At 27.8% G+C, this 18,234-nt stretch overlaps 1 protein-coding gene across 4 annotated transcripts; it reads right to left on the bottom strand.

The window, feature by feature from the left end:
- Positions 1–1,015: 1,015 nt before the first annotated feature.
- Positions 1,016–6,312, bottom strand: LOC111034729 (phosphatidylinositol 3,4,5-trisphosphate 3-phosphatase and dual-specificity protein phosphatase PTEN). Of its 4 annotated transcripts, none has more exons than XM_022316065.1 (10): positions 6,075–6,312; positions 5,790–5,984; positions 4,368–4,500; positions 4,127–4,301; positions 3,947–4,054; positions 3,409–3,553; positions 3,141–3,325; positions 2,198–2,361; positions 1,762–2,000; positions 1,016–1,298 (listed from the first exon to the last, which is right to left on the bottom strand). In XM_022316065.1, the coding sequence occupies exons 2-10, from the start codon at positions 5,938–5,940 to the stop codon at positions 1,279–1,281; spliced, it is 1,320 nt and encodes a 439-aa protein (XP_022171757.1). In that variant the 5' UTR covers positions 5,941–5,984; positions 6,075–6,312; the 3' UTR covers positions 1,016–1,278. The 4 variants fall into 4 exon arrangements, with proteins under 4 accessions (XP_022171757.1, XP_022171758.1, XP_022171756.1 ...); XM_022316066.1 differs by having other exon boundaries at positions 1,016–1,428; XM_022316064.1 differs by having other exon boundaries at positions 1,016–1,377; positions 6,075–6,311.
- Between the last annotated feature and the right edge of the window lie 11,922 nt (positions 6,313–18,234).

Raw genomic sequence — 18,234 nt, forward strand, 5'->3', positions numbered from 1 at the left:
ATAAAAACATGTTTAAGTCTAAATGCTAGTATGCTATTTTAAATTAAAAACGTACGTCATATTTGCTGCACTAGAATATGATACAAAAAAAACATGGACCAGTATTCAAAAACAGAAACTTACAGTTAGTCCTGGGAACAGACACAAATTTCTACACCCTTTTTGACCACCCAGTAAATGTATTATTATTCTTATAAAAAAACCAATCCATTTTGTTTTATAATTTAGGGATTATTACCTATACTCTATAGCAATGGTCAATAAGAGTTTAATTTTATTTAATAGTAGTAAAATATTTTTTTTAATAACAAAATTCCAATTTTGAATAGCAAAAAAAATACAAGTCATAATCGACATAGTATCACAAACCAAAAGGAAAATATCACAATATATATTTTCAAAATGTTTACAATTCTATGTTAATAATTGCTGACATAGACATTTTTGCTGTCTAAAAATATAATACCAATATACTTCCAATTAATAAGTAAAAAACAATCTGAATTTATCATTATTCATTACCATAATTATTAAAAACTAAATGATTTGAAAAATAAAGCAAATAAAAAATGTGATTTTTTTTACCTTCTTACTTATATGTATATACGAAAAAAAAATTAAGACAATATGACAAATCATAATATAATGATTTTATAGAAATTATATGATCAAACTTTTTATGCATTAAAATATAACAACAAAATATACAATATTAAATTGTTCTTGTGTTGTACTATTACTTTTTTTATAGATTAATGAGTGAAAAAAAATTATAATAATACTGGTAAATAAATGTAAAACCATGGCAACAATCCTATTAAACATGAAATAGTAGGCTATAACTTTTACAGAATAGTTTATATTCTAATCATTAATATATAAATAAATATTATAACATAAAAAAATTAAAAAAAAAAAAACATTGTTCCTAAGTCCATTTTATTTTATTCAATGGCAACATTGGAAGACTTAAAAAAAAGACATATAAATAAAAATTAACAGATGAACACGAAAATAAAAAATAAATTTTTAATAAAGTTATCAGAATTAAAACTTTATTTTCTTTGTACTATAAAAATAATAAAATAGGCGAGTGTATGCCTAATTATGGAGGAGTTTTTAAAATCCAGACTATAATAATTGTTATAATCTATATAAATTTTTAACTTAAAAAAAAAAAACATTAACTTGCAGTTATTATATACATATATAGATATACATATACATATAAAAATACGTTTATGTTGTTCGTCTTCTGTTTGTGGCAATCCCAATATCTTACAGATACGTCGACTCGCCTAGAACCACCGGAAACACAATCACATTTGCATCTACGCCATCAGGTGTATTGTGCTCAAGCGACAGGTTTACGAAAGCCTAAGGGAGAGAATAAAGCGGCCTTCACCAATCATTATTCTAAAAAAAATACTACACAACAATAATCAGGGCTGATAGCGTTTTACTAAAACGTTCAAACAAGAATAAAAATATTATTTATATCAAATTTGATTTTTATATAAAGAAAATGTTCATTTTAAAAATTAAAGTATATACAAGGGAAAATAAAAGTTACAAAATGATACACAAGCGACAATTTGTTCATGTGTATATATATTACACTAATATTTTCCACAAACCTAATGAGACAGGGAGTTAAAGCGATAGCCTAGATGAGAAATATTTTAAAAGAATAATAAAATTATTTTTTCACTAATCCTTAATTTTTTAATGCGCTAATTATGTTTTGAATAAATCACTGACCAGATTCCCATCCATCTTCTTCTTCTTCGGCTGTTGTGCAACTACTTGATTCACTTTCTGATAGTGTTTCACCAACAACTGGTTCGGAAACATCAGTACGTTCAAATAATAAACTAACATGGAAGTCAGCACTAAAAAGTTTATTTTGTTTATCTTTATGGCCGTCCAAATCCCATTTGTTCATGTTTAATGTCAACAGGCGATTATCACTTCCACCCACATGACCATTAGAGTTTGTACTAATACATAAATATTTGAAATCAACCATTATATAACATTTTTCCATAATACTTTAAAGTACTAAACAATTCATGTTACTAAAAAGTATATTGAAAATTCCAAAAAAATATCATATTTAAACACGAAACACTATTATATATTTATGAATTATATAAATATTAAATAAATACATTAAGTAAAACAATTATAAACTTACCGCATTTGATTATTTGGAAATCGAAAGTTAGTTGAGTCATCCATACTATTAGTATGAACAGTTTTATCCTGCTGGCCACAATGTTTATTTTCTCTATTACCATTTTCAGTAACAGCTGGTTCACAAACAAAAAAAGTGTTAAACCAGAAATGAAATAGTTTTTCCTGAAACAAAAAAATTATGCTTAACATAGGTAAAAGCTTTTTAAAATAAAAACAATAATAATTAGAACTAAAATTGATTCATTTACTCTTTTTCCAAACCACTACAATTATTGTGAAATTAAAATATACAAAAATTCAAATGGTACCTTACCCTATGAATCATGGTTAATGATATATGTTTAATCATAGGTATAATAAATAAAAAACATTCTATAATTCTATATCAATTAAAGGCTTGTTCCTGCCTGAAACTCTTATATCTTATGTTATGAAATAATTAAACAAAAGTCACATTTGAATTAAATTAACAATAAAAAGGGTACATAAAGTAAGGAAAAAATGTTTCAGATGGTATTTCAGTAAAATAAAATATTAACTTATAGTTATACGGATGAAAACATGGTATATGGAAAATTAACACGGTTTTAAAACTTTTTGCATTAAACAGTGTTTAACGTTTTCGATTGTCTGTAAAATTTAATAGTAATGCTTACGTCCTTTTGACATACCACCTATATTTTAGTGATATATGTGTGTGTACCTGCATATATCAGAAACAATAAATGTAAATTAATTTTTTTTTAAATTAAGAAATCATTCAAAATGGCCAAACACAGTTTCAGACATGATTAATATAAAAATTAATAAATATATTTAGATATTTTATTTTATTTTAAGAACCTTAATTATTTCAAAAATAATGTTGAAAATGAATAAAAATAGTATATTATATTTCAAGTTGATAAATGTTAAAAAATAATTATATTTTCAATTCATACCTTTTTCTTCATTTTATGTTTATTGTAACACTCTACTTTTACATCTCCAAGGACTTGGGTCATTTGTGTTAAACGAATTGTTACATCAGAAGCATTACGCCTCATATCATGTACATCAGATGAATAAACTTTTCTGATTTTTGAACTATCCCCATTTATCCATTCTGATATTACTAAACGAATACCTAAAAATTGAATTTAATACATTTTAAATAATATTTACAAAATAAATTAATATTACTAAATAGTACTAATGATTAAAACTTACAAGTTTGCCCAGAATTAAAAATATTAGGCACTGGATCTAGTTTTATTTCCTTTACAGTCAATACCACAGGCTTGTAATTTAAATTTTTTTCAACCAACAATGCATAATAGTTGACATATCTCCTTTGACTGGGAATAGTGACACCCTAAAAATAAATACATCAATGTTTATGTATATACATTTAAAAATTAGATTAATTGAAATACATCTTTTGTCAATTATGAAAAGAACACATTTGATGTTACATAATTTAAACTATTTTGTGAATTGATGACATTTTAATCTCTTTAAGTCAATTGAAATTTAAAATCAAATTATTTATAAATAAATAATAATTTTAATCACACAAAATTTAATTGATTAGAGAATATAACATTTAAAATTAAAAATATTTATGAATATATGGGTAATTAATAATTATAATTATATTCATAGTGTTACATTTGTTTCACTTAACTACTGCAATTGTAATTGTTTAAATGTATAAAAAAACTTTTTCATTTACAAGCTAAATATACAATAAGTAATCATATCATACCTTTTTATCAAATGTTCTCTTTTGGCCGTAATAATTGAGAGCTTCTTCTGCTGATAAACATTGTAGACTATGTATTAGATAGCAACATATCATTACACCAGTTCGGCCCTTAAATTTAAAACAAATTTTGTTAATGAATCAATAATAAATTAATTAATACACTACTTAAAAAAACTATACCTTTCCAGCTTTACAATGTACAGCAGCTACATTTCTGCTGTCCTTATCGAGCCATTGATGGACATCTTCACAAAAAGGTTTGATCACCTCAATACTTGGTGGATTGTGATCTTGAAATGGGTAGGTAGCCACACGCTGGTGGAATTTCCGAGAATCATAAGACCGTTCTGAACAACTAAAATTATAAAATTGAATGAATATTAATAATAATAATTTACATTTTAATTGAATGAATACTTACAGATTATATATTTTATAATGATTAGGATGTTTCTGATCAAGCAGCCTGCTTACATCATCTATATGATTTCGGTAGACTACACCTTCTAAATTTTCTGCTGGAAATCCCATTGCTATCACATTATGTTGAATGTCTAATCAAATAAATTAAGGACAACATCGACCAAAACCATAAAGAAGGAGCATATTTTTACCAAATATTGTTTATTTGTTCACTAATATAGACTTAAAAAAGTTTTTAAATTATCAATATGAATAATATGTTGAATTTCAAGAGATAGAACACAGACAAATTAAGATCATCCAATAATTATTTTTTGTACTTAAGACTAAACTTATACTAATCTATAAAAACAGCCAAAATTGTATAAAATAAAAATTATTTTATCTGTTGATGAATGATTATTGGGAAATATATAGTTGTTTATTATATTTAGAAACTATATACTAGGTTAAACTCATTGTCTCAAAAGTATTAACATTTTTGAACAAATTAATCTATTTGCATTACTATAAACTTCGATTTTTTACTTTTTTTTTAATGACAATTTACAACAATTTTGAATTTAATATCATTAAGCAGAATATTTTACTGGGAATTTGTGTGTAAAAATCAGTTAAAACTAGTAGTTAACAGGTTATAGGTACATAAGTTAAAGTAGCACAGTAATACTACACTAGGTACACTGTTCATCATAAGTGAGAACTTCAAATACTTATTAAGTTTTAACTAATTTACTACATAAGATATTATCAGAAAAATATTCTGCTTTGAAATATCAAAATAACAAATTGCAAAACATTTTTCTTCTTCGAAAATATTATTTTCTAAAAAGCTAATAATTGTTAAGATAATGAGTGTTTACTGTTAAATCTCGCATAACATTAATTTTATTTATATTTTCAATGGAGTAGGTTTCATTTATAAAATTACACTGTCTATCTACAAGATATTATATAAGAAAGGAATCAAATTATTCTATAAACAAAATAAAGTTTGAAGATATGAGTAAACTAACAGTTGATCGAAAATGTATTTTAAAATGTTGCATAGTGTAAAATATAAAACTAATTAAATAGGTATAATGTTATTTGTTCATGCCTACTTAATAAAGTGTTATTATTATTAAAATATTTAACAAATACAAATATAATTATACTATGTAATTTAGTTAATATTTTGAAATGTTTAAAAAAATGCTTAGGTTCATATAAATATTATTTGGTATTACAGATATATTTAAAATTGTGTACTACCTACGTATTTCAACCAAAAATACATATAAATAAATATTATAACATACCTAGTACAAGCTTTTTTGAACATAAAAATGCAATATTTTCTAAGCAAGTATTTGCTTCCAATAAAAGTACATCTAATTTGTAAGATAATTAGGAAATCAATTGAAAATTCAAAGGATACAAGTCAAATCGAGATTGAACCCATCTTCAGTATAACGTTTTCTTTGTTTACTGACCAGTTTTTTAATTGGATTAGTCATTTTGATGTTGGGAATGGCCATTCTGGTGCGGATTGACGAGCTATGCACCAGACCAGTAGATTGTTCGTCCATGGCCTCGCTGTTTACGGTTAGTTATGTGCATTGTATTTACTAGACTGTGAACAAACAAGGCATTGAATGTACAAACATTCAAGACAAATCGGCAATATATTCCACATTTTGATGTACAGTTTAAACAGCCTTACCTTATAGTCAAGTCCAGAGTAAGTATGTAGGTAGTTTATGTATCAACAATACATTTTATGTGTGATCAATAAGATGAACATTATGTCTATTTGTGTAATGAATAAGAGTGATAATTTACGACTGGACACTCCACAGATGAAAAGGGACAATGCAACAGAAGAGGGGAAAAAGAAAATGAAATGAAAAATAAAAACTTATAACATTTTTAACATTAAAAAAAAAAGAAACAAAGAACTGGAAAGCTTACACCGTAACAGTCTGATCAATTGTGAGATACATAATAATTACATACACCGCACAATGTGACCAACAGAATCCATGGAGTCTAAACTAAATCGTTTAAACCTCAGTCCATAAATTAATATACTAATTATTATTATTATTTATTCACGAATATAATCGCAGTCGCAGACTCGCAGTGTGAAGTCAGAAATGAATGATTATTGTCATCGATCATCAAAATTGAATTAAAAAAAAAAGAAACAAAGAACTGGAAAGCTTACACCGTAACAGTCTGATCAATTGTGAGATACATAATAATTACATACACCGCACAATGTGACCAACAGAATCCATGGAGTCTAAACTAAATCGTTTAAACCTCAGTCCATAAATTAATATACTAATTATTATTATTATTTATTCACGAATATAATCGCAGTCGCAGACTCGCAGTGTGAAGTCAGAAATGAATGATTATTGTCATCGATCATCAAAATTGAATTAAAAAAAAAAGAAACAAAGAACTGGAAAGCTTACACCGTAACAGTCTGATCAATTGTGAGATACATAATAATTACATACACCGCACAATGTGACCAACAGAATCCATGGAGTCTAAACTAAATCGTTTAAACCTCAGTCCATAAATTAATATACTAATTATTATTATTATTTATTCACGAATATAATCGCAGTCGCAGACTCGCAGTGTGAAGTCAGAAATGAATGATTATTGTCATCGATCATCAAAATTGAATTAAAAAAAAAAGAAACAAAGAACTGGAAAGCTTACACCGTAACAGTCTGATCAATTGTGAGATACATAATAATTACATACACCGCACAATGTGACCAACAGAATCCATGGAGTCTAAACTAAATCGTTTAAACCTCAGTCCATAAATTAATATACTAATTATTATTATTATTTATTCACGAATATAATCGCAGTCGCAGACTCGCAGTGTGAAGTCAGAAATGAATGATTATTGTCATCGATCATCAAAATTGAATTAAAAAAAAAAGAAACAAAGAACTGGAAAGCTTACACCGTAACAGTCTGATCAATTGTGAGATACATAATAATTACATACACCGCACAATGTGACCAACAGAATCCATGGAGTCTAAACTAAATCGTTTAAACCTCAGTCCATAAATTAATATACTAATTATTATTATTATTTATTCACGAATATAATCGCAGTCGCAGACTCGCAGTGTGAAGTCAGAAATGAATGATTATTGTCATCGATCATCAAAATTGAATTAAAAAAAAAAGAAACAAAGAACTGGAAAGCTTACACCGTAACAGTCTGATCAATTGTGAGATACATAATAATTACATACACCGCACAATGTGACCAACAGAATCCATGGAGTCTAAACTAAATCGTTTAAACCTCAGTCCATAAATTAATATACTAATTATTATTATTATTTATTCACGAATATAATCGCAGTCGCAGACTCGCAGTGTGAAGTCAGAAATGAATGATTATTGTCATCGATCATCAAAATTGAATTAAAAAAAAAAGAAACAAAGAACTGGAAAGCTTACACCGTAACAGTCTGATCAATTGTGAGATACATAATAATTACATACACCGCACAATGTGACCAACAGAATCCATGGAGTCTAAACTAAATCGTTTAAACCTCAGTCCATAAATTAATATACTAATTATTATTATTATTTATTCACGAATATAATCGCAGTCGCAGACTCGCAGTGTGAAGTCAGAAATGAATGATTATTGTCATCGATCATCAAAATTGAATTAAAAAAAAAAGAAACAAAGAACTGGAAAGCTTACACCGTAACAGTCTGATCAATTGTGAGATACATAATAATTACATACACCGCACAATGTGACCAACAGAATCCATGGAGTCTAAACTAAATCGTTTAAACCTCAGTCCATAAATTAATATACTAATTATTATTATTATTTATTCACGAATATAATCGCAGTCGCAGACTCGCAGTGTGAAGTCAGAAATGAATGATTATTGTCATCGATCATCAAAATTGAATTAAAAAAAAAAGAAACAAAGAACTGGAAAGCTTACACCGTAACAGTCTGATCAATTGTGAGATACATAATAATTACATACACCGCACAATGTGACCAACAGAATCCATGGAGTCTAAACTAAATCGTTTAAACCTCAGTCCATAAATTAATATACTAATTATTATTATTATTTATTCACGAATATAATCGCAGTCGCAGACTCGCAGTGTGAAGTCAGAAATGAATGATTATTGTCATCGATCATCAAAATTGAATTAAAAAAAAAAGAAACAAAGAACTGGAAAGCTTACACCGTAACAGTCTGATCAATTGTGAGATACATAATAATTACATACACCGCACAATGTGACCAACAGAATCCATGGAGTCTAAACTAAATCGTTTAAACCTCAGTCCATAAATTAATATACTAATTATTATTATTATTTATTCACGAATATAATCGCAGTCGCAGACTCGCAGTGTGAAGTCAGAAATGAATGATTATTGTCATCGATCATCAAAATTGAATTAAAAAAAAAAGAAACAAAGAACTGGAAAGCTTACACCGTAACAGTCTGATCAATTGTGAGATACATAATAATTACATACACCGCACAATGTGACCAACAGAATCCATGGAGTCTAAACTAAATCGTTTAAACCTCAGTCCATAAATTAATATACTAATTATTATTATTATTTATTCACGAATATAATCGCAGTCGCAGACTCGCAGTGTGAAGTCAGAAATGAATGATTATTGTCATCGATCATCAAAATTGAATTAAAAAAAAAAGAAACAAAGAACTGGAAAGCTTACACCGTAACAGTCTGATCAATTGTGAGATACATAATAATTACATACACCGCACAATGTGACCAACAGAATCCATGGAGTCTAAACTAAATCGTTTAAACCTCAGTCCATAAATTAATATACTAATTATTATTATTATTTATTCACGAATATAATCGCAGTCGCAGACTCGCAGTGTGAAGTCAGAAATGAATGATTATTGTCATCGATCATCAAAATTGAATTAAAAAAAAAAGAAACAAAGAACTGGAAAGCTTACACCGTAACAGTCTGATCAATTGTGAGATACATAATAATTACATACACCGCACAATGTGACCAACAGAATCCATGGAGTCTAAACTAAATCGTTTAAACCTCAGTCCATAAATTAATATACTAATTATTATTATTATTTATTCACGAATATAATCGCAGTCGCAGACTCGCAGTGTGAAGTCAGAAATGAATGATTATTGTCATCGATCATCAAAATTGAATTAAAAAAAAAAGAAACAAAGAACTGGAAAGCTTACACCGTAACAGTCTGATCAATTGTGAGATACATAATAATTACATACACCGCACAATGTGACCAACAGAATCCATGGAGTCTAAACTAAATCGTTTAAACCTCAGTCCATAAATTAATATACTAATTATTATTATTATTTATTCACGAATATAATCGCAGTCGCAGACTCGCAGTGTGAAGTCAGAAATGAATGATTATTGTCATCGATCATCAAAATTGAATTAAAAAAAAAAGAAACAAAGAACTGGAAAGCTTACACCGTAACAGTCTGATCAATTGTGAGATACATAATAATTACATACACCGCACAATGTGACCAACAGAATCCATGGAGTCTAAACTAAATCGTTTAAACCTCAGTCCATAAATTAATATACTAATTATTATTATTATTTATTCACGAATATAATCGCAGTCGCAGACTCGCAGTGTGAAGTCAGAAATGAATGATTATTGTCATCGATCATCAAAATTGAATTAAAAAAAAAAGAAACAAAGAACTGGAAAGCTTACACCGTAACAGTCTGATCAATTGTGAGATACATAATAATTACATACACCGCACAATGTGACCAACAGAATCCATGGAGTCTAAACTAAATCGTTTAAACCTCAGTCCATAAATTAATATACTAATTATTATTATTATTTATTCACGAATATAATCGCAGTCGCAGACTCGCAGTGTGAAGTCAGAAATGAATGATTATTGTCATCGATCATCAAAATTGAATTAAAAAAAAAAGAAACAAAGAACTGGAAAGCTTACACCGTAACAGTCTGATCAATTGTGAGATACATAATAATTACATACACCGCACAATGTGACCAACAGAATCCATGGAGTCTAAACTAAATCGTTTAAACCTCAGTCCATAAATTAATATACTAATTATTATTATTATTTATTCACGAATATAATCGCAGTCGCAGACTCGCAGTGTGAAGTCAGAAATGAATGATTATTGTCATCGATCATCAAAATTGAATTAAAAAAAAAAGAAACAAAGAACTGGAAAGCTTACACCGTAACAGTCTGATCAATTGTGAGATACATAATAATTACATACACCGCACAATGTGACCAACAGAATCCATGGAGTCTAAACTAAATCGTTTAAACCTCAGTCCATAAATTAATATACTAATTATTATTATTATTTATTCACGAATATAATCGCAGTCGCAGACTCGCAGTGTGAAGTCAGAAATGAATGATTATTGTCATCGATCATCAAAATTGAATTAAAAAAAAAAGAAACAAAGAACTGGAAAGCTTACACCGTAACAGTCTGATCAATTGTGAGATACATAATAATTACATACACCGCACAATGTGACCAACAGAATCCATGGAGTCTAAACTAAATCGTTTAAACCTCAGTCCATAAATTAATATACTAATTATTATTATTATTTATTCACGAATATAATCGCAGTCGCAGACTCGCAGTGTGAAGTCAGAAATGAATGATTATTGTCATCGATCATCAAAATTGAATTAAAAAAAAAAGAAACAAAGAACTGGAAAGCTTACACCGTAACAGTCTGATCAATTGTGAGATACATAATAATTACATACACCGCACAATGTGACCAACAGAATCCATGGAGTCTAAACTAAATCGTTTAAACCTCAGTCCATAAATTAATATACTAATTATTATTATTATTTATTCACGAATATAATCGCAGTCGCAGACTCGCAGTGTGAAGTCAGAAATGAATGATTATTGTCATCGATCATCAAAATTGAATTAAAAAAAAAAGAAACAAAGAACTGGAAAGCTTACACCGTAACAGTCTGATCAATTGTGAGATACATAATAATTACATACACCGCACAATGTGACCAACAGAATCCATGGAGTCTAAACTAAATCGTTTAAACCTCAGTCCATAAATTAATATACTAATTATTATTATTATTTATTCACGAATATAATCGCAGTCGCAGACTCGCAGTGTGAAGTCAGAAATGAATGATTATTGTCATCGATCATCAAAATTGAATTAAAAAAAAAAGAAACAAAGAACTGGAAAGCTTACACCGTAACAGTCTGATCAATTGTGAGATACATAATAATTACATACACCGCACAATGTGACCAACAGAATCCATGGAGTCTAAACTAAATCGTTTAAACCTCAGTCCATAAATTAATATACTAATTATTATTATTATTTATTCACGAATATAATCGCAGTCGCAGACTCGCAGTGTGAAGTCAGAAATGAATGATTATTGTCATCGATCATCAAAATTGAATTAAAAAAAAAAGAAACAAAGAACTGGAAAGCTTACACCGTAACAGTCTGATCAATTGTGAGATACATAATAATTACATACACCGCACAATGTGACCAACAGAATCCATGGAGTCTAAACTAAATCGTTTAAACCTCAGTCCATAAATTAATATACTAATTATTATTATTATTTATTCACGAATATAATCGCAGTCGCAGACTCGCAGTGTGAAGTCAGAAATGAATGATTATTGTCATCGATCATCAAAATTGAATTAAAAAAAAAAGAAACAAAGAACTGGAAAGCTTACACCGTAACAGTCTGATCAATTGTGAGATACATAATAATTACATACACCGCACAATGTGACCAACAGAATCCATGGAGTCTAAACTAAATCGTTTAAACCTCAGTCCATAAATTAATATACTAATTATTATTATTATTTATTCACGAATATAATCGCAGTCGCAGACTCGCAGTGTGAAGTCAGAAATGAATGATTATTGTCATCGATCATCAAAATTGAATTAAAAAAAAAAGAAACAAAGAACTGGAAAGCTTACACCGTAACAGTCTGATCAATTGTGAGATACATAATAATTACATACACCGCACAATGTGACCAACAGAATCCATGGAGTCTAAACTAAATCGTTTAAACCTCAGTCCATAAATTAATATACTAATTATTATTATTATTTATTCACGAATATAATCGCAGTCGCAGACTCGCAGTGTGAAGTCAGAAATGAATGATTATTGTCATCGATCATCAAAATTGAATTAAAAAAAAAAGAAACAAAGAACTGGAAAGCTTACACCGTAACAGTCTGATCAATTGTGAGATACATAATAATTACATACACCGCACAATGTGACCAACAGAATCCATGGAGTCTAAACTAAATCGTTTAAACCTCAGTCCATAAATTAATATACTAATTATTATTATTATTTATTCACGAATATAATCGCAGTCGCAGACTCGCAGTGTGAAGTCAGAAATGAATGATTATTGTCATCGATCATCAAAATTGAATTAAAAAAAAAAGAAACAAAGAACTGGAAAGCTTACACCGTAACAGTCTGATCAATTGTGAGATACATAATAATTACATACACCGCACAATGTGACCAACAGAATCCATGGAGTCTAAACTAAATCGTTTAAACCTCAGTCCATAAATTAATATACTAATTATTATTATTATTTATTCACGAATATAATCGCAGTCGCAGACTCGCAGTGTGAAGTCAGAAATGAATGATTATTGTCATCGATCATCAAAATTGAATTAAAAAAAAAAGAAACAAAGAACTGGAAAGCTTACACCGTAACAGTCTGATCAATTGTGAGATACATAATAATTACATACACCGCACAATGTGACCAACAGAATCCATGGAGTCTAAACTAAATCGTTTAAACCTCAGTCCATAAATTAATATACTAATTATTATTATTATTTATTCACGAATATAATCGCAGTCGCAGACTCGCAGTGTGAAGTCAGAAATGAATGATTATTGTCATCGATCATCAAAATTGAATTAAAAAAAAAAGAAACAAAGAACTGGAAAGCTTACACCGTAACAGTCTGATCAATTGTGAGATACATAATAATTACATACACCGCACAATGTGACCAACAGAATCCATGGAGTCTAAACTAAATCGTTTAAACCTCAGTCCATAAATTAATATACTAATTATTATTATTATTTATTCACGAATATAATCGCAGTCGCAGACTCGCAGTGTGAAGTCAGAAATGAATGATTATTGTCATCGATCATCAAAATTGAATTAAAAAAAAAAGAAACAAAGAACTGGAAAGCTTACACCGTAACAGTCTGATCAATTGTGAGATACATAATAATTACATACACCGCACAATGTGACCAACAGAATCCATGGAGTCTAAACTAAATCGTTTAAACCTCAGTCCATAAATTAATATACTAATTATTATTATTATTTATTCACGAATATAATCGCAGTCGCAGACTCGCAGTGTGAAGTCAGAAATGAATGATTATTGTCATCGATCATCAAAATTGAATTAAAAAAAAAAGAAACAAAGAACTGGAAAGCTTACACCGTAACAGTCTGATCAATTGTGAGATACATAATAATTACATACACCGCACAATGTGACCAACAGAATCCATGGAGTCTAAACTAAATCGTTTAAACCTCAGTCCATAAATTAATATACTAATTATTATTATTATTTATTCACGAATATAATCGCAGTCGCAGACTCGCAGTGTGAAGTCAGAAATGAATGATTATTGTCATCGATCATCAAAATTGAAAATGTATAATAGTTTATTACTCAATAATGCAGTATTATACTACAATATTGGTTATTACTTATTACACAATTTCATGAAGTGTTCATGCCACTACTGGAAATCAAAATAATCAATTATATTCTTTTTATTCACGATTTTGGTAGAGTGGGAGACACTATCTACAGTTCTACACTAAATAGTACAATACTGAATACAGAAATATATTGAGAATTTTTTTGAGATTTACATGAGAAATGATATTTTCTCTTCATCGTGCATGATAATTATTGAGAGTACAAAACACGAGTAATGAGTATGAGACTGCTTTTTTTGTAATTGAATAAGATATCAGTAGTTAGTACATTACTCAATCTCAATACACAATAGGTACTATTATATACTCAGTAGACAGTATTCAGTCAATATATTAAATATATAATATTATAGTCCATGTACGCAATGTACCTTTGGATTATGTATCATAGTGTATATAATGATAGCTTGGTCATAGAAGTTGAAAAATCAATGCCCATGTATTATTTTGTTCGAAGATATTATATGAATATATTTTACAAGTGCTTAATTCGTAGATATTTTTGTTAGAATAGTAATTAATAACTAATAAGTAACAAAATGAATGTACTATGTATACTGTATTAAAATACTATGAGGTAAAACAATAAAATTACATAATTAATTTTTGTAATTTGTTATTTTACATTAATATTATAATTTATAATTCATAATGTACCTACCTGTCCTACCTACCTATCTTTGATTTAATATTCGAGTACCTATTCATTCCAAACAATACCAATTACTATAACTTCTAAAAATATATTATCGCATTCTGGTCACGAGGTATCTAATTTGAAAAAAAAAACTATCATTAAAGTTAATACCATGTAATAGCTGATGAATAATAATACGGAGAGGGGGCATTTGCCACTTGGCACCGTACGCTGAAATCCACAAACGGGATAAGATTTACTGCACGCGTTTAATATTAATTTTACATTTTTATTCGACATGCGTGAGCTATGAAATTATGAAATACCTACGTACACCGGTTCACGGTACACCAATACAAACTAAATACAATTACTATGTAGTAGCCAGTAGATACATAAATAATAAATACGGCTGAGTTTCGAATTGAAATAATATTGTTATATTTTATTTCGATTATACATCTGCTTGAACTGACAAATTACGGATAACGATTGTATTTTTACGACAGAAAAACAAAAATCGAAAAATTAAGTTATTGTATTTACAACTGTAAAATAATATAATTTAGAGTTTGGACTACCTGTTTGAGATCTTATCGGCAGGCATACAAACATTAATGTTTAGAATTAATGCTTAAATTAATTAATTTCTATTACGTTCATTCTGTGCGATTATACCCTTACCTATTGATAATAATTTGATATACCTAGTTACATAATATACGTACATGGAGTAAATAGTTATTAGTAATTACTAATTACTATGTTATTTAATAAATATCAAAACATATATAAAAGTCAATAGACCCCTAAGGTCTACCAATGTGGTTATTCAGTGAAAGGCACACTATATATAATATTATACCTATCTATCTGCTCATTTAAGGTTGATATGCGAATCAATGTTGATACTGATTTCTGGACATAGTGACAGAGCAATGAAAATATTGGACATACTTATATACGATATACCTACTATCTAGACCCCTGCACTATCTCTTACTTCTACCTATAGAAGTATAGACTATAGTCTATATGCCAGTATAGGGCATGAACTAAGATATCTTAGTTCATAGTAAAGGGTTGTATTAACTTGGTGGATTTATAAAAATGACTATCTGTTATTGAAAATACTTTTACTATGATACACAATTATAATTGGCAATACAAATAAATTAATCTAATATCATTTCATATGTGTTTAGTACCTACATCAGGTATATCCTATATAGAGTGTAACAGAAAACCCTGTTAAATAAAATAACTAGTTTGAGTGATTATTTTTTAATATGATTTTCAGACGTTATACACAGAAACATTATTTATTTTTATTCTAAAAATAAACATTTTTGAGTCTGATCTAATTTTTTTCATAAATTCAAAAACTTTATATGTAAATCTAGTTTTTAGAAAAAATGTTGATTGTAAAACATTTATTTATGTCGTGCAGCTTATTTATTACAGTTGTATTAAATATCATTATTTTTGTTCAGTAAATAGTTAATCTAGTCGTAAAAAACATTTTAAATTTTGAATTATATTTTATAAGAATTTTTAAATAGGTACCTTACTTGTTAAAATCATTTTAAAACGTTATTTCTTTCAAATTAATGAATTACTCCAAAACATTTTGTCATTTAAAAAAATTATAAAAATAAACCACTTAATTTAGATAAATGTTTTTACAACAAAAGTTTTCTAAGAACCAGATTCATAAGTTGGCTATCTAGAACTTTTCAAAAACTATCAATTTACAATTTACTATCAGCACCAATTAAATAAAAAGTATAAATCAGGTAAGTGATGACGCTCTGCTGTACAGTAGGTTACAAGTAAATCACTGTAATAAATAGTGTTGAATTTAAATTCAATGATATAAATATCATTACATATTTGTATACAAAAAACGGTTTTGACAGTTTGTCACGCGTCAGCCTAGGATATTTTATACTATATTTATATTGTTATTATAATTAATACGGCTGCTGGTAAGGTGAAGAATTATCATATTTGTATAAAATAATAATATTTTACAAGTTTCAAGTATCCACGATTTATTAACACGAATAATATTTTTTAATTACAACACAAGACTAAGATCATCGTTATACATTTAAATATCTAATTTCATCAAAATTTGAACTTAAAAAACTATTTAAAAAATTAAGTTTACATATTTTTTAGATTTTTTTGGTCACAGAATTAACTAATTACGTGTAACCTTATTTTAAATTGAATACATTTTTAACTACAAAATAATTTGTACATTTTAAATATGGTAGGTACATTTAGTCAAAATTTGAACTTTAAATGTTTTTAAAATAAATTGTACCGATGTACTTTTTATATTTTTTAAATTGATATTGTGACAATATATGAGGAGTCTTATATTCATTCTTTAAGCTTTTTGACCAAACGAAAAAAAAATTATTTTAATCGTCAGGTCTTTCTGTTACACCTTGAATACATTATACGATTAAAACGGCTTAACACGTTATTTTAAAGATACTCCAATACCAATTTAATATTTCAGTGAGTACGGTTAGGTATGGATTTATTAAATAACTTAAAAGTTCGCTTAAAATTCAATATGTATTATAGGTACTTATACATTTTCAAGTATACAATTTAAAGAAGAAAAGTGTCCCCTACCCCTTCAAAAATAATAATTATAAAATTTATTGCGTGTGTCTTCATGATTCGTGTCTAGAGGGAGCTTTGATATTTATCATTTTGATCTTAACTGAATAATTCAATATTTTGTATGTACCTATTCGCTATACAATCACTCGGACCAATATGTACGACATACCTACTAATACTGCAAAAAGCGGGTGTAGACTTGTAGTAAATATATAATATAAACTTATATAAAATCGATTATAGTGTAGTGTTTATAATTAAATAAAAATCGAAAACCGAACGAAATTACAAAAAAAAAAAAATGTAATCCTACACTTAACTGTCTCATTAATAAAAACCTGGTTCATAGTCAAAGCTTTATTTTTATTTTTAATTCATATGTGCAATGTAAAATTTCAAGTTAAATTGTGGAAATAAATGAAATAATTAAAAAATGTTCTTATTTTATGTTCAGGAACCCGGAACCTATACATACTATCATTGTAAGCAATATGTTATTGTAAGTGTAACTAAATAGATACTACTACATGTTTTGTGGAACATTATAACATAGAATTAATAATCTTACAGAAAATATAGAAAATCATCGTAGGGAAATTGTTCTAAGCCAAAAAATCGCCTAAATAGAAGTGTAGATTATAATTTATAGGACTCATATT

This window comes from Myzus persicae, unplaced genomic scaffold (genome assembly GCF_001856785.1).
Source record: "Myzus persicae strain clone G006 unplaced genomic scaffold, MPER_G0061.0, whole genome shotgun sequence".
NCBI lineage: Eukaryota > Metazoa > Arthropoda > Insecta > Hemiptera > Aphididae > Myzus > Myzus persicae.

What these genes read in the sequence shown, in the direction of transcription:
- LOC111034729 (XM_022316064.1), bottom strand. Translation starts at nt 5,940, where the DNA reads ATGGACGAACAATCTACTGGTCTGGTGCATAGCTCGTCAATCCGCACC. An exon ending in CATTATAAAATATATAATCT is followed by an intron (nt 4,302 to 4,367) that starts GTAAGTATTCAT and finishes TTATAATTTTAG; the next exon opens with TTGTTCAGAACGGTCTTATG. An exon ending in AGAGAACATTTGATAAAAAG is followed by an intron (nt 3,554 to 3,946) that starts GTATGATATGAT and finishes ATTTATTTTTAG; the next exon opens with GGTGTCACTATTCCCAGTCA.